General features: G+C 45.5%; 1 protein-coding gene across 1 annotated transcript in view; it reads left to right on the plus strand.

The window, feature by feature from the left end:
* The first annotated feature begins 24,497 nt into the window (after positions 1-24,497).
* Positions 24,498-26,966, plus strand: part of LOC144471080 (uncharacterized) — an 80,028-nt gene continuing 77,559 nt past the window's right edge. Inside the window, exon 1 of the mRNA XM_078182796.1 lies at positions 24,498-24,618. Coding sequence (XP_078038922.1) covers positions 24,516-24,618 — 103 coding nt within the window. The 5' untranslated portion in view covers positions 24,498-24,515. The remainder of the gene's footprint in view (positions 24,619-26,966) is intronic.

The raw sequence follows: 26,966 nt of genomic DNA on the forward strand, positions 1-26,966 counted from the left end.
TTTAAATGGCGCTGAAGAAAGCAAGACTTCTCCTTAGAATGTTCTGCATTCCGCAACAGTATGAAGAACCCGCGTTACAACGTGTACAACAAAGTGGGCTAGAATCATAGTGACGTAAGTGACATTTCCGCGAATGATGACTTATGTCTCACAATATAATCTACACACGCGAGGAAATAAAAAGACGAGTGAAATAAATTACGAAGTTAGTTATAAATTAACCGAGTTCTAAATTATTTTAACAATAGATTTGGTCTATTCTACGATATGAATTCTATCCTACTCAATTGGATTTAACCCACCTTCCCTTTTTTTGCTAACCCCCTTTTTTACTTTATTAATCCTAGTACTATTCTCTTTTGTTTCTTCCGCTTTCCCATTATTTAACCCTTTGTACTTGGTGGCTCTGAGCGGAACTATTTGAGATATATCTCCAAACTTGAGGATTCTGCTACGGTGACAATTAAGATAAATTTTAAATGACGCCGCTCCGGAGCCCTCGAGTGAGAAGAGTTAAATATTCCAATCTCTTACTTTATCACCTGTTGTACTTCTTTTTTTTATTGTATCACCCCTTCTCTTTTATTTTTACATTCCTTTGACATGCTACTTGTGGAACATATTGTCACAGGGACTGTCTCCTGTCAATTAAATAAATATTATTTTTTATACAGACATCAAGGGGAGTGAAATTAAAACCACGAGGACGTCATCCTCTGTATTACTACAAGAATAATTACTCTAAAGTATAGTAAATCGTTCTAGCAAAAAGATTGATGTATCCCGAAACATCTAGATCTGTATTCGAAAACTGCGAGGTCGTAAATCCCATTAGCTCGCGCGCGTCAATAGCTTGACAAGGCTAATCGAAATGATTTGCGTACTTGATAACAGTATTCTACTCCATTTAAAAACTTAACAATTTGCCGCATAGCTAAAATAGACGACGAGAAACGTGGATAAATTGCGGGAAACAGTAAAAACTAATCCGGCGGTAACTCCGAAGGAAGTAAAAACGAAAAAGTGACGAACTGGCTTCCCGGCAGTGCCTGGATCAGCCGATTAATCTCCTAATAGGAAAAGCAGTCCAAAACGAAGCAAACAACATTGTCAAAAGTAAACTAAAACGCAAATAAACCGGTAGTATCGGGGCCGAGAAATCCGGCGGGAAATTCGAACGGTGCGAGAGATTAGCGGCGTCGTTGTTCGATGTCCGCAAGAAATTCGAAAGCGTAATTAAATCACATCGTGGTAAACGATCAACATTCGTCCGAGGAAGGCAACAAAGAAGGCAAAGACGGGAAATCGGCGCCGAGAGATAAAGAGAGAACGAAAGAAAGAAGAAAGCCAGAAGACACGCATACACTCAGAGAGAGAGAGAGAGAGAGAGGGGGGGAGGGAGAGAGGGAGAGAGAGAGAGAGGGAAGCATAGAGTTAGGATCGGCCGCGACGGAGCGAGAAAGAGAAGAAGTGGCTGTCGTGGCTTCGCGTGCATAATTGCCGTGATTATGGGTGTGTCAGTTCGGCCCGTCTAGGCGCATACACGTATTCGGCTTCTAGATGCAGTTGATCCGGGTGCGTGTAACGGCGCTGTGCGAAGCTGCAACGACACGGTGCAACGTGCAACGTGCGACGCGACGCGACGCGATGCGTCGCAGCGGATGCAACGCTGGCAACCGCGCGACGGCGCAAGACCGATGCGCAGCATCATTATCTGGAGCGCTGCTTAGCGAGCAGCGTCATCCGTGTTGCTCGTTAACTCGCGTGCATCTCGTATGAATAAAACTCTTCTTTAATTATCGCGTGACGGGGAGGTGGCTGGATAAGAGAAGGGGATGGGCAGCTGGCTGAACCTGAAGGAGAACAAGAAGAAGAAATCCCGCGACGACGACGAAGACGGCGACCACGTTCCAACCGAGAATCCTTCCCCGCGACCGGCAAGGCGACTCCATTGGCACACTTCGGAGAGACCCATTCGACCACGATTGTGTCCCGACCACCCTTTTTTCACCTGATTCTCCGGTTGCGTCGGTTACCAGGCTGTGCACACCTCGCCTGCGCAGATGCTAATACGCCAGCGCATTCCCGCCCCGGGAACTAGCGTTTGAATCCCTCCACTTCATCCATTTCATGTACCTTGCCATTTACCGAGCTGCTCCACTTTTATAAACTTTTCACCTGGCACAGGTGACCTAAGGGTCAGTTGGCGATTTAGGGTACAGGGAACTAGCACCGAGGCATACGGGCGTCTGTTCTAGGAACAAAGGTTTCTAGTTGATGATAAAGAACTTGCATGGGGATTTTGCGTTACTTTCGTAAAATTCGTTTCCAGCAACAGAACTTCGTCTTTGAATCATCGTTTGGTCGGGGACTTCCTCAGAAGTGATAAGTCAGAAGATAGAAATCTTGCAGCATGACTTCATACTGACTTTGAGCAATACAGTAGTTTCTCTTACATTGCTCCTCAGCTTGGAAACGAAAATGCATAACTTGGGAACAGGAGATATGATTATTTGAACTTTGTGACTCATTTTTATCATTGTTGATAATCAAGCACTATAAAACGAGCCGCAAGGCTCGTATAATTGTACCTCCTCTTCTCAAGTTGTCCATTTTTCTTCTCAAATTGAGGAACGATGCGAGAAAATTTAGTGTACACTTATGGAGCGACTTGAAAGTTTCTGTTCTACGGTTGGAACTAGGTTTGGTTCGCAACTTGAGGAATAGAGCTCTTATCCAATCGTTGATTTCAACAGTTTTATTCGCGGATCCCTCGACACGCGTGTTATCGCTGGGAAAATAATTATTTCTACCATCGAGTTCCCCGTGAATTCAGCTCCACAGGGGTGTGAATACTTTCTCCCCCTCTGCAGTTTAATTTAACGTGCTTCGGGTCTGGCAACAGGCCCGCGACTGGTTCTAGCTCTCTGCGCTCCGCTCTCCGTTCTTTTTCGCTTCCGTGCAACTTCTGTTCCTCACTTGTTGCATCAACGTTAATAATAATAATAATAATGATGATGATGATAATAATAATAACAACAATTATTATTATTATTGTTATAACGATAAATCAGGGGAATGCGATGCAAGGGAAAGCGGGAATCGATGACCGCCGTCCGTTTTTCCCGGCCCCCGACACTCGGTTAGGCGGCCAGATTCTCGTCCGAAAGGAACGCGCGAGCGCGCACGGGAATCGGACGGTCGAGCGGCTATCGGAGCGATTTTCTATTCCAGATGCTCGGACGATAATTACCGGTGATTAAGGTATCGCGGACGGATCGGGAATGGAGTAGCACAATGGGAGAAGTCGGGCGATTCGCGAGGCCATCATCATAATCGCAATCGCGCGAGCCGCGAGAGCGCTCTCGATCGCACGCGTCCGCGAGAAAAATAGATACAATGTTGGAGCACGTGAACGCGGCCGGCCACGGCCGCTGGCCAACACGGTTCAATCTGATTGCGAAGTTAATGAGCGGTATTATGCAACCAGGAGTGGAACGAGGCAAAAACTGAAAAACCAGGCAACGAAAACTCGGGAGCGCGAGAGCGCATGAGAACGAGAGAAGAACCGCGAACGGTGCAGAGAAAGACGGAGAGCCCATGAATATTCGAGGATGCAATTGTAGAAGAATATTAACGGTATATTATTACGTGATAATTATCAGAACGCGTCAATCGTCTGGTCCGCCATAATTTACACTTCGGCAACCCGTCCCTAATGAACGTGGCCCGCGCGGGGGTGGTGCCGCGAGGAGGAAGCGCGCGTTTCGCAGTCGCGGTCCTCGTTCGTTCGTTCGCTCGTTCGTTCGTTCGTTTGCTCGCGGAGTCGGACCGGCCGGGATATTAATTGCCTTTGTTAAACATATTAACGGCCATTAATTACGAGCACAATTCTTCGGGTGTGTCAACGATGGGGCACCGGCTGAAAACAGAAAAGAAGCGGCGGAAAAACAAAGGAGGCAACGAGACGGAGGGGCGGAGAGTAGGAAATAGAATAGCAAGGGAATCGGGAGAGCCGGACCGAGTCGCGGCCAGAATTTTCTGCCGCATTAAATATTACTTCGCGTTAGCGCGCGCTCATAATTTTCCTTCGTTTCGTCGTAGGGCGTATCTTTCATCCGGCGCAACGCATAACGAATCTCCTATGCCGGGGCTCGGCCGCGATTTCGCTCTCTCGCTCTCGTCTCTCTCTCTCTCTCTCTCTCTCTCTCTCGCTGTCTCTCCTTTTCGTTCTCGTCTCTGTTTCTCTCACTCTTTCTCTTTCTTGCCTTCCTTCTCCCTCTGTTTCTCTCCGTTTCCCCGTTCTTCTTTTTTCTCTCAGAGCCGTTCCGTCTCTTTTCGAACCGGGCCACCGCCTCTTTTCACTACCACACGCTCTAAATTCGGTTCGAAGCGGCCAGGCAAAACAGCTTCTTCTCTCCCCGACGCGAGCGAGCTAGCAGGGCCAAAAAACTCGCGAAAGAACCGCGAGAGCCGGCTAAGATACACGTGGCCAGACGGGACGCAGACACGCGAGAACACGAACACGCTATCGTAACCCGTGGTTAGGCTCGTCGTTCGACGGCCACTTTCAATTTTAGGCGGCCCGCAGCCGAGTGACCCAAAGACTACAAGCCGATCTTGCTCGTGAAAGTGCCGATAGGCCGCCGCTTCTTCGTCACTTTCTTTGGCCTTTCGAATAGCTCCACCGCGGATTTTTGCGTTCGCTACCCTCTTCTGTTTTCTTACGGCGATTCGGCGGACTCGGATTTTTGAGAAGGTTGCGTCGACCGATCGAGTAGACAGAGCTGAAAGAAAATTAATTGAGTTCGAAAGTCTTGACTTGCGTCTTGAAATGTAATCTGTACATGCTGAAATGTGACGAAGACTAGTAAAAGAAAATGTGAAGTCACTATAAATTAATTTAACTATAAATTACCTTAACGGTTTTGGTCAGCAAACGATATACGTACTAGGAAACAATACACGTATTAGTAAAAATAAAACAATACTACTTGCTTTTCACAATCACTAACATGTGTCTTACGCCGCTACAATTCTAATCCGCTCAATTAGTTCGCTGATGAACGGACAACAATGTAGAAATTGTTGTATCCTTTGTCCTTCATCATGCTCCTTTTTATTCGATTCCTTTCTGGGATATTCCATAATTCAATCGTATTACCGTATGAGACTTTGCAATTAATTTAAAACGGTTGAGAAATACTACAATTGTTCTCGTATACCATTGTGTTATTACCTACCATTGTGGCATTATTCTTGAATTCAAATCGACAAAATAAATTAGTAAAAAGTCAATATCGCGTCTGGCCGGATATAGGGCTGCAAAGGGTTGAAAACGCTTTTGAAAAGCAACGTTGCATCATGTAATAAGTTTTAATATATTGTAATATAATTATAGCCATTTTCGTCTAGACAAAAATATGTATCGTACCCGTAAAAAGATTCAAGAAATTTATTCCAAATTTAAAACAGATTATTGTGTTTCAAAAAGGCGTTCGAATACTTTTCGCCGGAGGTTGTAGATACGCTCCTTTTTAGAAACGCCGATTGTTTTGCTCGTGAATTACTCTCTTCTGTCCGTCCATCAGAGATTTGTAAATGCTGAACGCGAAACGAGCAAAGAACGAATTTAGAAATTGGATCTTTTGTCTATCCGTTGTATTGATTGTTCGTTATGTCAACTTGACAGCAGCAAGAGACAAATTAAGCTGGAAAGATGAAGGACGAATGGGGATTGAAATGTCACTTGCGGGTGTTGAGAGTTTATTAATGGAGAGAAAGGGAGGGGGAGGGGGGGTTAGAGTGCTACCAATTTAGTTTTTCCAGTTTTTCATCGAATTTGTAAAATACTTGTTATATTTGTCAGGATCCTAGTTGAACTGATTTGTGACTATAGTTCGAATAATCGAAACTAGATCGGATGAACTCGAAGGATGTACTTTTATCTGATTCCGAACTAGCTGGGGAACTTTGAAACTATTGAGAAAATAGTTGGGAATCAGTCCAATAGAATGCAAGTTATTGGAGAACGACAAGAAAATTTCAATTGTTCGAAGTTTTACAAAAATGGTATTCTCGAGAGTTCATCAAATGATGCTAATATTCACAGAATCTTCTCACGTACAAGTAGCAGTCCTAAAGCAGGGGTTGGCCAATATTCAAATTGTTTTGAATAAATATTGATCTGAAATAGTTATTCGAGTGAATTCGAGTATCATTGAAAACAAATTATTTCATCCATTTATCTGAATTATTCTCTATTTTTCATTCGAATAAACTGTCTGAATAGAAATTGTAAAGCTATTCGAATAATAATGAGAATAATTGCTGACTGTTTTCATTCTTACGTCATTTTGAAAGAATATTTTTATACGAATACATTACATCGTGTACGTACATTTAGAATCGCACCAATTTTCATTACCTTGCCGCTGATAGTGTATGAATATGTACTTGTTATTTTTACAAAACACCAATGCAACATCTGAAGAAAGTGAATTATAAAAATTAACAGGGAAATATTGATAAATAAATCATGAGAAAAACACTTTGTATTCTGTCATATTTATTTAAATTGTTTCCTTTCCGAGTGAATTCCTGTTCAAATAAATAGATATTCGAATAAAAAACAATTTCCTATCCGAACAAAATTTTATTCCAATATAATCTTATTTTTAGTCTTCATCTGTTTCTGTTATCCAGGTAAAATTTCTCTCAACTCTGTCTCAAGTAGTCTTTAAACCTTCCGTTACTTTTGGTATCTGTAAACGATTATCTGCGGAGGGATAAGGTATTTCAATTAAAAAAAAAAAGAAAGCAAACCACTATGACTTAAGTCTCACATTTTTTCAAAGCACAGTAGATCGATATGAATGAAGTATAGCAGATTGTATGGATAAAGCATAGCGAATTATATTGATAAAGCACAGTAGATGATAAACACGGCGTATCTTACAGTTAAATCAGAGCGTCGCGTGAGTTTCCTCGTGGTCCGTTTTGGCCCGAGCGAAACCGTCCCTGCTTCTCGGCGCCTTAAAACGAAATAATTGTACCGCGTGGGCGAATGATTTAATTAGTTTGATTCATCGTCGCGGGCGCGTTACCGCTCGCGAAAAACATTCCCGGCGAGAGAGGCGCGGATTTAATTTAGTGGCCGTGTTACGGGCGCGATCATTTCCGCGATAATATCTGCGGAACATTGTTGCGCACGCTAATCTTCGTTAATTAATGCCCGGGGAATTCGCTGGCGACGTCTCGGATATCACGACGACACACCGGTTGCGTACGGCTTCGCAATTGCTCGAGTTCGGGAAATTGTTTAGCGAATCGTTTTTTACGATGGATGACTGAAAAATCGTACCAATTTCCCTTTTCCTCGACGACTCTTTATTCATTTTCGTGTCTTCGATCTCATAGATTGTTTTTTTATCCGATGCTGAGCAAACGACAAATTGATTTTGTATTCTTTCGCGCGGCGTTTCGCTACTTCGTGAATTCGTGACAACAGCTCGTAAAAATGTAAAGCTGCATCAACCCAACAATCTATTTCAAAAGCACTATAATTAAAAGATGCTATACGACTCTAAAAACATTATTAAAGCAAATCGTTTGCTATGCATACGATAGAAGTTACCGCACGCCCCGATGCCTTCGTACATGTGGAACACGTGCAATTACAAATGTACATAAAATTCAGCGACGATCGAAATATGGAGTTTCAGAAATTTTAAGCGGACATTCTGCTACGGGACGAAATGTCAAACATGAAACTGGCGTATAACCGACACAATTCTTCTTATCAAGCTTCGACATTTATTTTCACTATTAGCTGTTTATTTGTTTGCACCAAACTTTCTTAGGGTCTACGAAATGTAAGACACTTGCAAAAGCACAAGCTGTGATAGATCTCCGTCCTTTCTACTTCGATATCATCAAACAAGGTATCGTTTCTTAGCTGATAGAATGATTTTGACAGAAATGAATCGTATACAGGATTTATGACAGATCGAAATGGAAAAAATACACAGAAATTTGTTAATTTCATTCTACGGGAACATTTCACTGAAATTTTATTTTTAATTAATAAATGAAATTACAGAAACATCGAACATTAAAATTTTATTATATATGAAATAGAAATACAATATACAGATCATATCACTTTTGTTAAAACAGAACTTTTTTAATTATAGAGACAATACGTAAATTTCTTTTAGTCACCGAATTACTATAATTAAAAGAATATGTCTAAGAAGTTGATCATATTATTGTTTTTCTGAAATTTACACGATTTTTATGAATACAATAGTTTATTCCTTTGTTTTGGAAAGCATCGTTTGTTATCTTTATTTACAACGTGTTTCTTAAATGACTTGTCTTAATTTCATTGAACTAAAATCAATAATTTGAGTTTAAATTTCAGATGAAATTTTTTTGAAAAGATCAATATATTAAATAATGTTGTCTTTAAGTATAAGTAAAATTATTTTAAGGGCACAGTAACCAGGCAGTGACACGGTAATTGGCACAGTCAGACTATGTACGACAGGTTTTATCAATGTTTTACGTTGTAAAGAAGTGATCGGAAGTCATCCGTATCTTCGCGATTGACAAATGGCTGCTCTCTCGAGGGTAAATCATCGACGCGTGGGTGGCGCAAGGTCGGCAGCGCGCGAAATTTTGAACAGACCCAGCAGAATCGAGCGAAACGTCTTTATTCGACAGTGCTAACATTTCCTTTGTACCGGCCGGTCGAGTTAGCCGACGGGCACGAGGATGCTTTAAGGAGCTGCCAGGGAAACAGAAATCGCGGCTCTCCTTCCTCTGTTATCTCTCCAGTCTCTCTTTCTCGGCCGTTTCGTTCGCAATGGAACGGAATCGTGGAGAGTTTCAGAAGTGGCAGCCGAGTGCGACTGCGTGTCGCTTGTTTGGCTATTAGCGAAGCTCCGCGTCTGTTTACCGTGTTTCTTCGTTTGAATTAAAGGAGAGGAGCTCCTCGACGGCCGAAAGACACTGCGTGCCAGCTGTAAATGGAAGTGTCTAACACGCTACGATTATCGGGGGACCTTTCGAGACCCCGACAATCTTCGGAGACAATTACTGATCGAGGCGAAACCGTCCCGGCCTCCAATTACGAGTCCTTAGACGTCTATCGCGTTTTTAAAGTCTGCCACTTTGTACCGAAGAAGGGTTCTGATCATCGTTTTCAGATTCTTCAGAATGAGATACAGCTCGCGGGAACAATAGTTTCTTTCGGCTAGATATTGATGGAACGAAGGTACAATTTACGATTTTACGGAAACATTTCGGACCAGTCGAACTAGAGGTTTATTATTTATATTACATTCACGTATATTACTGACGATTTCCAAGAATTTAATATGTCGTCTGACAATCTCAAAAAACATCGTTAAATGTCATGAAATTGTGAACAACAACTCGGTGGAAGTGAGATTGAAGAATTAAGACGTGCAAAACGAATTGCTTCTTCAATCTTCTCATGTTCTGCAAATCTCAAAGCAACACAGTTCATTTCCTGCAGACTTATTAACGTTCGTGTTGTCCTTAATGTAACAGCAATTTATTTTATTCAACTACAGAAAATTTAGTAATTAATTGATCGATTTATGTACTCCAAGTCGAAGATACCCAGCGACAATGTTGCAAGGGTTAAAATAAAACCTATGAAATCGGTAGGTTCAGTGTTAATCCTTTGCATTCGAGACTATTTTAGCTTCAAAATGAAGGCATTTCTTGTCATTGCTTATAGAATACTTTACTATTATTCGACAATTTATGGAGTACAGACAAATCTTATAATGTGAAGTTTTTTTTGAAAATAGTATAACAATATTTAACGTCACCTCAGAGTTGCTACTCGAATTGCTACTACAAAGGGTTAATAGTAAAACTACGGACCCAGCCAAAATGACTGGTTTCTGTTTTTTTTTCATTTACAATTCCTGACATTATAAAAACAACTTCTTTACTAAATTATATATTATGATATAAATTATACGTAGTTTAAATATACATTAAAGGATATTAAAAATATTAATATCATTAAGAAATATACATTGAAGACATACATTGATCGCGTTAAAGATAGCTACAAAAGATGTCGAAAAATTCAAATTGTGAACAGATTACGATAACGACAACGATGGCGTAGAAGGAAATCGTAGAAGGAGCACCAAAGGGTTAATGAGACGTGTTTGTGTCATAGACAATCCTAGAACACGTTCCACGTAGTCAGCTCGACGATAAAGAGGGAGGGGGCCGCGTGGCGTTCGCATCCGAAGAATATCGGCAGGGGGTGGGGGTCGCGGGGTTGTCGGAGAAGGAGAGAATCACGGGGCCGAATTCGGCCAATGCAGATTTCGCGCGAAATAACTTGCTCGCCGTCCGATTCGTCCCACTCGAAAGCAGCCGAGCAACCCTCACCGCCGCTGGCACACACAACCCTGACGTCTCTCCTGCCCCGCTGGTCTCCCAACCTCGCTCTCTCTCTCTCTCTCTCTCTCTCTCTCTCTCTTGCCCCCTCGTTCCCTCGCCCCTTACCGACGGGTAGCAAAAGCTTCGCCAGCACCCTCCACCGCCACCGCCGCCGCCACCACCATCGTCTACTCTACCCCACTTTCGTGCCTCCTCCAATGTATTCCTGGCGTTTCGCACTGCAAGGTCAACAAACTTCTCCCGATAAAAAATAAATGAAACGCAGGACTGTTTGAAATTGTAACAGTGGCAACCGGAGGAGATTGCTCCCGATACTTTAAAGAGGCACGACTCCCTCCCGTCGTCTTTTCCTACGACAGCTTGTCATTTTCTTCGTCTCTCTCACTTTCATCTTTTTCCTCTCTTTTTCTTTTTCTTTCTATCTGTCTCTATCCTTCTCGTTCTCTCTCTCTCTCTCTTTCTCTCTGTCTATCTAGACAATTTTCTCTCTGCGTTCTCTGTTCCCCGAGTTCTCGCGTTTCTGTCTCCGTTGGCTCGCAGAGACGGTTCAGAACTTGTCTCTGTTTCCTCGTCATCGGTTAAGGCGATTGTCCCGAGTCACGACTTATCGGCGCGGCGAGCCGCCGCGGACGATATTACTCTTTCCGCGGTGTGTTTCTCTGGGAACGGCGCGAGATACTAATAAACGGGCCGGATTGAGACGGCGAAGAGGTGCGATGGCGAGGAGGGAATCGGAGGAGAGAATGAGCCGATGACTAATGCTCGCCGGAATCGGGATGACTGATTCGGGCAGGAACGGGGCCCTTCTGCAGACTTATATTTGCCGCATTACGCCGAGCTGTCCAAGAAGATGAGCCTTTGTTCATTAACGAGACACTGGCTTGGTTACTATGTCGAAGATAACGCAGACTCGAAACAATATGAGATGTTTAGAATTTAAATTGTCACCTAATTAGTCAATTTTCGATATGTTAATTAAATGAATGCCTGTTATGATAGGAACGACAGAAAAACTGAACAAAATAAGGATAATATAAAGTCTACGTGAAGTATCTTTAAAAATTGTGTTTGGAAAAATTGATGGATAAACCTCAGAATCATGGTAAACAGCATCGATTGTGTAGATGTAAAAATGATCCACCATCCGAGGGTTAATACTCGTCGATTGGACACATTTTCCAAATTATTGTACATTGATTTAACACTAGGTTTACGGAGCTCGTGGAAATGACGAATCATACTTTTTAAATCTTTTAATACTTTTTTTATAAGAGTTCTTTCACATTTCTTTACGTATTTTTTTTTGTTTAATTTACGATTATTCAGGTTGAAATGTTTCATAAGTTAATTATGATTTATTTACAAGCTATTTATTACGTGTATATAATAGAACATGCGAATTACCGTGTTAAAGCCAACATGATCACAGGTCAATGAGAGCCTTTTAGAATTGGATCCTTGTCGATATGATACGTTTGTCAAAAGTACCGTACATCGATTTGTGAACAATGCGAATAATTTCGTTTAGAATCAGCTTCGGCCGATGTCGGATTTCGTGTTCCATAATTCCTGAAATTGTGGTAACGCTCTCATAGAGGACAAGTGGATCGGTTCGATGGTTTTGGTAGGCTTACCGGTTTCCAATGTCACGATCCATTGTCGAGCTGTGTCGTCTACATCCCCCCGCCATGGGTCGCCTCTCATTTATCGAACGAAACTGTGGGACGCTCGCTCTGTTCGATAAAAGTACTATAAAAATGAAGATTGTACACCACAGAACGGGCTCAGTAGGTTCCAGCAATAACAAAGTTGACTGAGACGGTCTATGTACACGTGCAACAGGAACCTGATCAACTGAGTCGCGATTATCCGTAATCTGAATTGCTCGACGTCTTTGTACGTCAGACAGACTCTTTCTATTAGAACGAAGGTGAAAGCTGCTGTTTCTCTCCCGAAAGAAAAACTGGATATATTGCCACCAAGTATTTTCTGAACTTTTAAGTAATTACTAGGCCGTGGATCTTTGTGAAAAATAGTATTTATCTTTCATCCATTGCAACAAACATGAGTAAAATAGAGGTTTTTGACACCTTTAACATTTTAGGCACAACTCGCCACTATAGTGACTTTCGCGAATGGTTCGTGCTTTACACAATTGTTTTATTATTTATTAAAGCAAACAATTAAAGTGTGTATATACGATATATTAAGAAAAGACTATATGTTATTAATACTATGTATAGATATACGGAAAAGATATATATTAAGAGAAAATAGTAATTTAGTTACGTAAAACTTTATTTGTGCAAAATCCTAATCCGTGCCTAAGAGGTTAAATAATTTCAGTCAGTTGAAACTAATACACATAGATGTCCTTAAATCATTTTAATATTCGTACTGTTTTAAATTTCGCCTAACCATTTCTATTCTAAGTGTATAAAATCTGCAGTCTAGTAATCGTAGATCCTGCTACCAAATCTGGATCAATGAAATTTTTACAAAAATGGTCTTCGGTACAAGACCGGACAATTTTCTTGATTTTATCACAATCTCTCCCTTATTATTTCTTGAATAACAAAGGTATTTTTACTCGTATCAATGAATAAATAAATTATTATCCTTGCTGTCATCATTGTTGCTAAAATCGAAAAGACGACTCCAACAGTTTTTCGTCGCTATATATTTTTGTGTGCCGCGGGAATTAGCAGATCCTGGAAATTCTTGATCCACGGAAGCCTCGGTTTTCCATTCGAGATCCGCGAAAAGGTCTTGAGCACCGTTAAAGAACCGCCGCTGCATAAATTAACGATAAATCGGCGGCGACGCGTTGCGCTGGCCCTCCGGTAGTCATCGTCGCGCTCTGTCATCGTACCCTTGTGCTCGCCGGCGTTTCTGGTGCTTCTTGGAAGCACAGTATATTCCCCATTAATGAGCCGGCGGACTTTTACCTTCTCGCGACGCTATTTACGAGCGAAACCTCCGTTTCCGTTGACTTGGCTCACTCGGTGGTTTCCTAGCGCCGCTACCACCGATTTCTTCCCCGTTTTTCTTTCGATCGACGCGCCCCTCCGGGGTCGAGATTAGCCGGTAATTAAGCAGTCGCGGCTACTGGCAGATAAAACCGAGGGGCAATGGCTCGCTCTGGTCGTCGTCGGATCGCAAACATCCGATTCACCGACGTGGAAAACGCCCGTGTCTGTCTGTCTGTCGGCACTTTTCTCACACATGCCGCTGTTCTAATTCAATACTGAAACATTCCAAGAAAACAAAAACGTGACTTTGAGATATTCTATTATATTTCTAACAAATCGTATTTCGGATAATGTAGCTAATTTTTTGTCTACACCTTTTTTCACAATTATTGAGGTTTTTTTATAGGTAAGCCTGTATTGTTTTGGATTCGGAAAAAAACTGTATGTTATAATGATCGCAGAATTCCTCCCAGCATCCTCTAAAATATAGGTACAGGGAAATTGCTGGTCAACCTATAAAAAACTGAAGATGGCTTTGATAATGAAAAAAAGGGTTCACCAAAAATGTGGCAAAACCATCGTAAAGATCTCCTTAGACCATGTCATGTTAGATCAACAAATTTTCAATCAAACCATAGAGTAAATTATGCTAAAAAATGCCAAAGCCATTTATTTCTCTAACAATTTTTTTTTATTTCTACATAAAATTAAAACATATTATTGCGTTGCAAAAATATAGACTTTCAAATGTTATCAATAAATTCTATTTTCCCTTCTTAATCTCGCATATTATGTATTATTGTTCCTTCAACGAAGATTAATTCCGACCAGCATGACACCTACGTGTAAACTGAATAAGACCACAATTTTATAAAAGGTAATAAAACCTCTCTTGTAGTTGATACATTAAGACATAATCGGTGAAATAAACATGGGTGATTCGGTGCGATCCCACTAAAACAAATCCGAACCTTCCAAATTCTGTCTTCCGAGACAGATTACTTTCTCATTGTGCGATTTATATGATCGGAACAGTTCGCCTGCGCAGAACCAATTGCGCGAGGATATCGCCAAGTTGGTTCTCCATCCACCCACGCGTCTGCACGCGAGAAGCAAAGTTTGGGTACCGCGCGCAAGGTATCTTTGGGAGAAACAAAACCGGCGAATCAGCCGTCAAAGATCGAAGCGGCTTGGTTTCCGCGGGCCCGCTATCAGTCTCGTTATCGCGAGCGTAATTCCCGCGGAACGGAATTTCTAATAAAGCGAAAACGCTGCGCGTTAGGGCGCGTTTCGGCGCGCCCCGGCGCGGCTCGGAGCGTACTCCGTTCGATAGGAGTGCGCGCAGCTGCGTCCGCAGGAAAAGCGTTATTAATCGGTACGGCGGAAAAAGCGCGCGCGGTTTCCGCGATCGTTCTCGACCAGGGGGAAAGAGTGTTCGGGGAGAAAGAGTATATCGCTCGTAAACGCGCAATCACGCGATTACACGTTATTTTAATCGACGCGTGGTCTGGCCTCGACGATGCTCGACGAGCCGACGGTGGACGACGGTGCAGGAATGCTCGAACGACGGGGCGGGCTCGATCGCGCGCCGCGCACGCCGGATGTCGTAAAATTACGGCGGCCGGTGGCGTTAAAATCGAGAGATTCCGAACTCCGCCGGCTACACTGTTGGAAATTAGAACTCGTCACGCGACTCGCTAGCCGCGGGCTCGCCAGAAACCGTCGGCCTCCGAGAGACACCGACGGAAACCGAACCAAACCGACGGAAATCGAGAGAAAGGCGCCGGGAAAAACAGCCCTTCTTACGTTACCGATTGTCATTATCGTTGCTGTCGTTTGCTACAATTTTCTTGTATCTCGTCTCGTCGAGTTGTGTCGATTCTAACGTTGCCAATTTTCTTCGCTTTGCAGAGTTTGAAGTAACTTATGCATTCTTGTGAGAATATCTTTTCCGATCCTGTAATGGTACACTGAGCTCTCTTACGACTTTAGAAAATTTTAGCGATTTTTGTTGTTGTGTCACACAACCGCCCCTTCTTTCATTAACAATTTTGACAGGGTTCTCATTGTGTTTAATTCTTGTAGATTTAATATTATTTATTGATCTTAACGCTGTATTGGGGTCCCTTACGATTTCAGAAAAGTTTCAAGGACAATCTGCTACTGCAATCTGCTTGTACATTTGACAGATTCGATTAGATCTGGCAACATTCGATTGATTCTTGCTACCGTATTGCGAAACAATCCCTTCTTTCAATAACGAATTTTCGCAGGTTTTGCCTGTCGCCTCATTAACCTACTTACCGTCAACAGAAACAGTTTTTCGAATGAAAATACCGAGCCAAGTTGATATCTACAGTGTACGAAGAAAATTTGTTGTGCCTTTATAAAAAGCAACTGCATCTTTTTTGCAAATATTCGCTGTTCAAATCTGTTTTGTACCTGAAATTCTTTACGTTCTTTAACTCTCCTATAGATTTCGTATACATTTTTTTGTATACGTTTCAGTTTAAAAGTGAAAAACGATAAAGTGCAGGTTGCAACTATTGCGTTGCACAAGGGAGGATTAAAGATCGCCGACATTGTTATGACTGACGAATACGAGAAACAGAAGGCAGGGAGGGCGGTAAACGAAGAAGAATTAAAATTGTTCTAATCAAAGATAGAAAATCTCCCACTCAATCGTTGAAATCGATGAATGAGTAGAAATTAGCTTTACGAAATGCATCAAGTTTACAAAGTCTGCAATATGTCGCGTCGCGAGCGGCTTATGCAGTTGAGTTTATGACGGCCCTCAGGTAGTTTTTTTATAACACCGCGCCGATGCTTTCGAGCCTTCGGCGGCCCCTACCAGATGTGGCCGTGAGCAGGGGTGCGGGCCAGCGACAGCGACTCCAAAGACAATGAAACCTGGGAATTCCCAGATTTTTGCTGTCCCTTCTTCTTTGGCCATCTTTCTAGTATTCATTGGTCTTAATATTATTTAAGCAGCCAATGAAATACTGACTCCACCCACACCATTTACTTAGGAAGGCGTAATCGGAGGACGAGAAGCGTATCCACTTTACTTCGCAATTTGCACTCGGTGACTTCTCATGTACATTGACTTCTCATCTCTTGTACATAGTTGTTACAGTTTATGATAAGTTATTCGTTTCGTATTATTAAACCTTGTTAAATACGGTACCTTGTTCCATCACAGTTTACCCTCAAATCTATCCTCAACATATTAATTTATCGCGAGGTAGGCGCGTTATTTAATCGTCGCACACTAAGGCCGACCCTGTAATGCACCGCGCAACACAATAATCATGAATAACTTTCAGGAAAGACTTTGAGAATGCATTCAGGTAGAAGGAGCAAGTCTAGAACACAAAAAACAAACCTGCTTGTTTAGTCTTGTGATTAATAAGTTTGTTAAACTGATAAAATACACATATTATATGAATCGAGTTTATATCCGCGTTTTCCAAGCTGTAATTCGGCGTGGTTCGAGGTAAAACTTATTTTGCAGAACCATAATAACAACAATGTATCACTGTCCCATAAGGATTACCCCACGCAGTGCGGTTGCCGGGTCATTTTGGCCCACAGTATTTAAGACTAGACTTATCGAACAACTAAAGATAACCAACGTGTATTTCTTTAGAACAAGAAAAGAACTGTATTTATTTAGAAGGTTCGCTATTTTTATTGAAATTTTTAGATTAAGAAATTTCTTGAAAGATTATCTTCTTGAGAGTGACTATCATTTCTACAACTTAAAGACAAATTACAATTGTTTAGTGTCGATCGTTCACATGACTACTCAATTTTTGGCTGTTACCACTTTGCAGTCGGAGTTACTTTAATTCGAAATGCAAAACAGTTTTTCTGATCTACAGTATTTTCACTTTATAGAATCTAGTACACTCTATGCTCACGAAATTCCATTTTGTGACTCGTGCAACAGTCAATTTTAAACAGTTTCTTCAAAAATATATTCGGAAAAATTGCTGAATGAAGCTCGGTATTGTTACAAGCATCGTCGGTGATACAGTTGTAAAAATTGAACGCCGTAATAAGGCTTAATACGAACACCCTCAAAATTTTGTTCTCCCGCAAGGGTTGAATCATCCAGCGTCTCTGGCCTCGCGAAGAAGCTGGAAGAAAGAATCTCCGTTTCAGTAGACTCTCGCGTCCGTTCATGGCCCTCCCATTCCACTAACAATCGCTTGAAGATCGCAGCGTCCCAGAACTTCTGCTGTCCTTGCAAAGGTGTCCTCTACAAAGCTGCGCGGCAAACGGTATTTTCTGTACTCGTGCATATCTAACCAGATCTATCTCGCGCGTTTCCTACGTTTTACAGGGGTTGCATGATCTCACGTGCGGGGGAAGAGGATGTTCGACTCGGCAGGAGCTAGTCTCGGTCCGAAAATCGCGCGAGAGAGTCGGGGTCCGATGAAAAATTGGTGGATCCCGGTGATTAGCCGGCGCTAGGCGTTAACGCGGCTCGGAGCAGGTTTGGCGGGGCCGATCTCGGGGCGAGCGAGCGGATCGGCCGTCGAAGCGATAGGGAGAGCGATCTCGAGGGAGCTGGAGCGAGTGTGTAGCCGCGAACGGGCGAGCGGCCGAGCGGGTGAACGAGCGAGCGAGCGAGCGAGCGAGCAAGCCGGCGACCGCGCGCGGGACGAAGAGAGCGAAGCGGGTCCCGGCAAACAAGAAGCGAGCCGCAATGCATTCGCTCTACTCGCTAGATATAAATACGCGACAGAGGGCAAGGAACCAACCACGCCTGCACCGACAGCTACTGCCTAACGACACGGACACGCACACGCGGTCGCTCATTGTGATAAAGCAGAAGAAGGAGAGAGACCGGCCGAAAGAAGGAGAGGAGGCGGAGGAGGGAGGAGGAGAGAGCGAGAAAGCTGGAAAGAAGAACGAAGAGGAGGGAACTGCGGGGAGAAAGAGCGAAGAAGAGGACCGAGAGAAAGAGGGGAAAAAACCGGGGGACAGAATGAGAAACATGGAAAGCGAGAGACCGAGAGGCGGTGAGAGAAAGAGAGCCAGAGAGACAGAAAGAGAACAAAAAAAGGGAGAAAGACAGGGAGACAGAGATAGAGAGAGAAAGGTGTAGGCTGCTCGGAGGCAGTTCGTTCGTTCATGCGCCCGTCCGCGCTGCAACTTGGGACGAATGTGGCCGGTCGAGTCTCTAGAAGACGCAGCCAAATATTGCATCCTCGGATAAATATAGGCAGCCCACGGCTGCACAGGCCGCTCCGCGCCGCGCCGCGCCGTGCCGCGCACTTTTCTCCGCTCTGCGAGTCGTCTTTGGGACGCGGCGCGCAGCCATCTAGCCACCGACGGCATTCCTCCTGCGGGCTCTCCCTCCCTCTCTCTCTCCCTCTCTCTCTCTTTCTCTCTCTCTCTCTTTCTCCCTTTCGGTCTCTCCTCAAACCATCTCTCTCCTTCTGGCCGGTACACCTCCCTCCTGGCTCCGTCTCGCTCGCTCCTTCTCTCTCCATGTGCGAGAGCGATCGTTAAATTCGTTTCGTGGCCGAGAACTTCGGGCCGGCACGTTGCCCCGGTGCTTTCCATTCTTCATCCTCGTCTTTTTTCGGCCTGCTCTAGCTCCGAGCAGCTCGGGACCGAGCCCGCGATCTTCCTTCTTTCGCACCGAAATATCTGCTCGCAATGGGAGAATCGTTGGTGAACCAAGCCGACTGGGCGGATATTCTGTTCTTCGATGCGCGTGTCGGCTCACCCTTCGCGGACAGGGAATTGCTGGGTCCGGGTGGACCCGAGGCACTCGGGAAAGTGCTTCGGAAGTTTCCGGACAGTTCGTCTAGGAGTTTTAGCGCTGTAACGTGGACCAGCGATGAATAGAGATGAGTCCGAGGAGGGAACCAGCCTGGGTCTCGAATGACCCGGCGCACTTGGAAGGCGCTTCTGGAGTCTCCGGATCATTTGGTCTTGTAATTTACATAATGCAATGCAAACGAGTGTTCTATGGAGACAAGATGTAAGGGGTACCCGCGGAGTCGGACGAAAAGTAATCTGATTAATGATTCACTAATTTATAGTAATTTAATATAACCAGTTAGAATTGATGAACGTTAACCAGATTGAATTATGATTAATTACAATTATTTATAATGATTAGCAAGTTATTATTATATTATTAGATCACTTTTTGTCTGATTATTATAAATTAGTCATAATTGCTAACGAATTATAATCGATAATCTTTAATTAGATTATTTTTTGGTAACTCTGGTTACCTGTCTGGATCTTGGTTAACCTAGAATAGCACCTTGCATAATGATCAACATTGACCACGAAGAAGTCTTTTATTTTTATTTATTTCATTCTTCTGATGGGATAATCAGACAATATAGTCAAAATATTGAGATAAGTCATGAACAACAGCGACAGTAGAACTTTTAAATGTGACGAAATAATTATTAAGGCAGTGTATGCCTGTCACAAAAATGAAACAGTTACAATTAAGATTTATAATCGAGTGATTTAAACAGCGTAAAGACTGCGCTGAGATTCATAAAACGCCGAGCAGGCGTTTAAAAGCGCGTAGCAGAGAATAAAGAATGCGTGAATAGATAGACGAAAAACAAATCGATAATGATCCGAATGAATATAACAGATAGTTGACGTGAAATCATCAAAAGTAGGATTAGTTATGTTTATGTCGAAACGATTTTCTGCCGGTCTGATTCGCTGTCAAAGTCCCACGCTTTGGCTTCCAGGTCAGACATGGAAAATATTTCCATCCTGTACGGATAAATGTCGTGATTAAATCGTAGATTTAAGATGCTCCGCTCTATTAGCTTATCTCTGTAGGAAAACCTATAGAAAGAAGATATAAAGATCGCGTAAGTCCGATCTAGGATCGCCAGGATCCGATCTAGATACGGTAAGACCGGATCTAGCATGATTGGAGCCCGATTTAAAATCGCTAGGGCTTCATCTCAGATCGTTGGAGTCTAATCTAGAATCAGCTGATCTAGAAACACCGGTAGTACCGGATCCTGAGACCACTACTGTCCAATTTAAGAGCTTCATATAGGGCTTCATAGAAGATGACTAGGACTTAATCTACGCGGTCCTTCGTTGGATCGAGCTCTCGATCCTCCGCGCGTTATCGGGCCGCCCGTGGCCGCAGGCGATAACTCGCACAACGGTGCATTGTCAAGTGCCGGGGAACGTTACGGATATAATCGTTCTTCTTGATACGCGGACGCGTGTAAACAGGAAAACGTTCGATCGAGACGAGCCAACTATGAGACGGGAAATATTTTTTACGAAGCGATACGTACTCCTCGGGGCTGGCGTGCTGCGGCATGACGTATGTAAAGGCAGCTTTGCTCTTAAACTTAAGAGTCTGTCGCGTTTTTATGGCTGGATGTCAGTGCTTCTGATCCGTGAAACTGATCACATGTTAGGTGATGAACGCACGGAAGAAACACTTCGTTACGACGTTATGGTTGGTGACTGATGTAGGATGGATAGATGTTGCGATCGTCGCTGACTAGTTCTAGGTAGATTCTCCTAATTCGCCCGGGTTCCACTGTGTTGTTGCAGAAGTAATGTCGGTTTTTCTGTAAGCTCTATTAATTTGGAAAACCGAAATTACAGCAACCAAATAAAATATAGAGCACGTCGGTTCGCATACGTCGCGCAACATCGCGACTTATATACACCACGTCCACGTCTCTTAGAATTCGTTGTACCTAAAAGATCATCCACCAACGGTTCTAAACCGAACGACAGACAGACGACTCTGTCAGCTGTTTCGAGGCGCGAGAACGTCGAGAGCGCAGAAGCAGTCGATTAGAAACTTGATAGTCGAAATATGCGAATTTTCGCATACTCTCGGCGATCGGTACAGCCTCGAACTCAATCTACCCGGCACTAATAGAACAATTTCAACCCCCAGCAATCAAGAGCCTCTCCATACGAATCGCCGATAAATCATCCGCTTCGACTCGTTCCTCGAAACAACAGCTAAACACCAGTCATTAAGTGGGAGCTCCATCGCTCACAGCAAACAGGGAGCTAATCACCGGTCGGTGATGACCAGCAGCAGCAGCCTACCGCCTTGCAAACCGTACCAAACACCTAGTCGAAGGACAAACAATCCTCTAAACAATCTGAGTGTCGACTTGAGAAACATTCGCGGTCTGCTTTGCAGGCGTACCGTACACCGAACTTGTAACCTTCGCTCGAGCTAGGTACGAGCAGCAGCCAGGAGCACGTGGCCAAGAGGCATAGTCAGTGAAAATCATCGTGCGCGGACATTGGCTGGCGGGAAACGTGCGTGACACGGGTGTGTTGTGTAGAGACCGGCGGAGGCGGCCGGGCATCGGGGGGAGGCCCTAATCAACCTAGGCGCGTGGACCCAACCTAACGCAACGTCGAAGTAGCGTGGCGTGGCGTGGCGTGGCGTGGCATGGCAAGGGGGTGGCGTGTCGTCGTTGACGTCGTCCCACGTTGTGGTGGTGGCGGCGGCGGCAACGGCGGCAACGGCGGCAACGGCGACGTCGGCGTCGGAGGCAGCAGCGGAGGCGGCGGAGGCGCGGGGACAGGGCCCGGCGAGAGAGAAGAGACGGTTATCGCGGAAGTTCGGCAATTATAGGTGCCGAGTCGCTTTTTTTTCGACGACTGATATTGATTTGGGAGAGGCAGTTCGTATTCGTGGCACGAGCATACCTTGTGACTCGCAGAGGCGGCCGGCAGCGCGATGCATCACGGCGCAGCGCGCATCGAGGGGTACATCAGCCGCCGGGGAAGCAGGAGAGAGAAGGAGCGACGGCGAAGAGGGAATTCAGGGACGAAGGGTGGGGGCAGGGGGGTTGGACGGAGCCCGTTGGGAGGGCGAGGGGCAGGAAAGGCAACTGGAGGAACCCCCACTGTTCCAGCGCCTCTCCGCCGAAAGTTCTCCCACCGGACCGCTCTGTCCCCTCTCGACACGGTATCAAATCCCTACCACGGCCGTCCTACGGACACAACATCCTCGCTCCGGCTCCTCTCGGCCCGACTAGCCCGTCTCTCTCTCGCTCGCCAGACCCAGACCTCTCCTCTCGTACCCTCCCACGAGCCACTGCACGCGGTGCGCGTCCTCTCCTACCGTGTCTCGACGCCACGGCTCTCCCTCCGGCGGGAGGCGCGCGGCGCGGTCACCGCCGCTGCCAATGCCACCACCACCTAGCCTAGTCACCACCACCCTCCATACTGTCCGCCAGGGGCGGAAGTTTCGCCGCCCCTGGACCCGCTCACCGATTTCTCGACCGATCTTCTGCAACCCCCCTTCGACACGCAAGACTACCTGCCGGGGGTCCGCGTCATTCAATGACGCGAGCGTCATGTAGAATCATGGACGTCTGCTCCATCTATGAGGCCTCTTCTAACTTTCCTGGAGAACCAACCCTCGCGCCCACCAGGCCGGCAATTTTCGAAAATTATCCCGCTCCCCGGTACCCGCACTCCGAGAGGGGTCCGGTTGATCGACGATTGGCTCGCGAACAAAGTATAAATCCAACAGCGCCCAATTAACAACAAAATCAAGAGTTGACCGGCAATCGTCTGCATGCGAGCCACTCGAAATTTTTGCCCGTCACGCTACCCCAATTTACCTGGTACCCCGGTGGTAGCGATACTAGGGGGGCCGAGAGGGGGCCAGCGAACGATGAGGATCTACTGACGGTTCTCCCTCTTGATGATCCTGCGAAGTCAGAGGCGGAGAGAGTGAGAGAAAGCAGGCGAGAGAAGAAGAGCGGGTAGAGGGTTTAGAGGGTTTGCTTTCGCGACAGAGGAGCCCTCGACTCGCGTGAATCCGCCCCTGCCGCCATCACCACTCGGCCGTCGCCGCGCCGGCACCTTCTCCGCTCGTCCTCTCCCGACGACGGTGTCTACCATCCCAAACCCGAGCCGAACGAACGAACGAGCGAGCGAACGAACGAACGAACGAACGAACGAACGAGCGAACGAACGAACGAACGAACGAACGAACGAACGAACGAGCGAACGAACGAACGAACGTACGAACGGACGGACGAACGAACGAACGAACGAACCAGTCCAGAAAATCCCCACTCCGCGGGCGCGCACCGCGGCGACGGAAGTGTGGCAACGCTGCAGCTCGCCAGTGTCTCGGTCTTGGCGAAGTTACTCGGGGGGGCTCAGGCCGAGTCTACCGAGTTTGTGTCTACCGGCGCGGGTAACCCGAAAGCGAGTGTGCCGAGGATTAAAGTCGCGGGCCTCTTGCCGGCACGCGAGACCGTCTCGCTGCGAGAAGGCCGTAACACGGGAACAGAGCACGTACACCGACCGGGAAAAAGCCGTTTTTTCTCGCGAGCCGAGAGTTTTTCTTGTTTCGCCGCGAAGACAACCGGGAAGAAAAGACAAAACGACACGGACCCCCACACAATACACGTACACACGCGCACCGGCACCGAGCACACACGGACACGGGCTGTACACGCGGACACACAGGGAGAGGACCACCGGCGACAGCACGAGAAGAGGTTTCGTTTCGCCAAAAGTTTGTCGCGGTTTGCCGATCTATCGAAAACTTGGGAGGAACGGGAGAGGGTTGCAACGACGAGGCAGAAACAAAGAATCGTCGAAAGGATACCGGCGCAGACACCGAGAGGAAACGGAGGAAACAGTGGAGAGGAAAGACTGTGGAAGAGAAACAGAGAAAGAGAGAGAGAGAGAGAGAGGGAGAGGAGGAGAGAAAGAACGCAGCAGCCGTGGACCGGGAACACGTTTCGCGCGTTCGTCGCTGGTCGCCGCGGCCGCTCGTGATCGTCGCACGAGCGAGAACGCGCCGCGCGTCCGATCTACGCGTACACTCCCGATACGAGACACCTAGCCGCGGTGCGTGTGTACCGCGCCGCGCGTGTACCCGTGCACACGTATGCCGGCGTTTTGATCTTCGAAACACCGGGGAGAAAGAAGAGGAAGAGGAAGAGGAGCCGGAGGAAGAGGAAGAAACACGCGAGGAGCAGTCGTTGGCGGAGGAGGAAGAAGAGGAAGGAGGAGTAATAATATACACTGTGATACACGCGCGACCAAAAATCAGTGTAAATGGCGCTCTCCGCACAGAACCAGTCGACGTCGTACGTGAACTTGTACTACTCGATCGTCCAGCGTGCGGCGACACGCTACTTTAAGGAATATTACAACTCCGGTGAGTACTCTCCGACGTCAACAAAACCAAAACGTTGCGAACCATCGTTGCAGGCTATAGTATCGAATCGTCGCTGAGGCACGTTAGACGCGTCAGGGTTAGGAGATTCCGGTGAACCCCCGATTAGCAAGATAAGCGCGCGAAAAACACGATCCGCAACTTACCCGCCAACCGGACACGTCTGTCTCTCTCCCACCCCCGTCCGTCATCATCTCGAAATCACGCACGCAGCCACCTGTGCGTCGTCCACGTTTTGCCAAAACGGCGACGTCATCGGGAGCACGCGCTCCGTATGCGCGCTTTCAAATTTTCCCGCCCTCGCTCCTCTCTCTCTCTCTCTCTCTCTCTCGCTCTCTTTCCGTCTCTCTTGCTTACACACTTGCTCGCCGTCTACGTTTGTCTATCCAAGCCGCCCTCCTCCCACACAGAATGTATACACACGCGTGAACACACACCGGCTCCACCGAGCTGCCAGACAGACAGCCGAGCCGGTATCTACTAGCAGAAGTGCTCTTCTGACACCGATTAAAACACGCCGCTAGCTAGACACGTGCCCGCTCGCTTCTAAACTCGTGTGCGCGCACCACGCACGGTGCTGTATGCCGTCCTGGAAACCTTGCGGACACTGAGTCTGATCACTGTTCGGCTAGATCTACTTTAAAAGATCACCGATGCCTCTTAGGCGTCAGGTATGTTTCTTAGAGTGATAACGTTGATGCCGAAATGTAACCAATGAACAAGTAGGGACGGTGAAGCGAGGATACAAGAGTTGGAAGGCCTGGGTTTGGCTTTGGCTGCTAGACGATGTTCGTTGGAATTAGGTTGGTAAATAATTAGAATCGGTGAATACGGGATAAAAGAGTTAGAGAGTCTAGAATCACCTCGGATTGTAGAGTGATAGCGAAAGAAATGTAGTGAATAGGTAGGAAGCGATTTTTTTTGATACGACGACAGTAAACTCGTAGACAGGTAGAAGCATTGAATAGACGTGGAAGCGTTACAGGATCTAGAATGACCTCTCAAATAATTAGCAGAACACGCGAGAGAGGAAAAATCTGTTTGAAATAGTCAGTTTTCCTAGAGGATGCTAATGCGAACTTGATTGGCCATTGAAGGAGACTGTGTTGAGACAGCTGGCTATTTGAACAGGGGATGAAAGTGTTAGCAGGTCTAGAAACAAAAATTTGTTTCAAAGCATTATTGTCTTGAATACTGTCTATTCTTGATAAAAAATCAACTAACTAATTTTGTAACCAACTGTCTAACTAACCAATCAACTAACTACTTTACTAATTGACTAAGTAACTAACTATACAAATAAATAAATATATTAATGAATGAATGAATTAATAAATAAATAAATAAATGACTAACTAACTAACTAATTAACTAGCTAAATAAGTAACTAAGTAACCAAGTAACTAATTGACTAACTAATTGAAATACTGTTTCGTTTGAACCTGATTGCTGAAAGTATACCCGATGTATCAAAGGAGGATAGAACTAGGAATTTGATAACCCCCAGAATCTCGGTATCCATTGCCCGTCGCGAACACCTGATCCAGCGATTTGCCAGACACGTGGACGAAGAAAAGTCTGCCGAGAGCAACACAGAGGTGGCCTTTCCTGTGGCCTTGACTCGATTCGATTTAAACCTCGCTTCCCGAGATAATCCATTACAATAAAAATCAACGATCAGCATAAATAGAAAATAAAGAACACAAAACAAGTAATGTTTACAACTGAAATTCCAATATGCCACATGGGTCCTGCGTCATCGACGTCGTATAATTTAATATCGTCTCCAATTGAGGCATGGTAGGCGAAAATCCGGCATACGAAAATAACTGAAACCACCAAAAAAATAACGAAACTCGTCGTACAAAAATCCGTCAGAAATACTGAACTAGTTTGGTCGGCGATTCGCCGGAGCGTCCTTGGCATGGCATAATTCGAGCGAAGGAAGTCCAGCGAGAGCCCGCGCGGACAGAGTGGTCCCAGGCACGGTACGAGAGGGACGAGAGGGCCCAGGAATGCCTGGGATCCGCGAAACTCGCAGGAAAAATCAGCTCTCGTAGGAAGAAAGAGAGGATTAGCGGTTCCCTCGAATCCCTCCGGTGTCCTTGGCGCAGTTTAACCCGACGCCGGCCGCTCGTAGGATAGCGCGGTGCATGAAAAAACCGGTGGTAGCGCTTGTGGAGGATGAAAGAGACTGGCGGGGTCCAGAGATCTTGGTATCCGTTGTCCGTGGCGATCGTCCGCACCGGCGATTTGCAAAACGCGCGAGAGAGGAAAAAGTCGGACCACGACGCGGCGAGACGGAGAGCGGGAGAGAAAGAGTGAAAGAA

This window comes from Augochlora pura, chromosome 6 (genome assembly GCF_028453695.1).
Source record: "Augochlora pura isolate Apur16 chromosome 6, APUR_v2.2.1, whole genome shotgun sequence".
In the NCBI taxonomy this organism is placed as follows: domain Eukaryota; kingdom Metazoa; phylum Arthropoda; class Insecta; order Hymenoptera; family Halictidae; genus Augochlora; species Augochlora pura.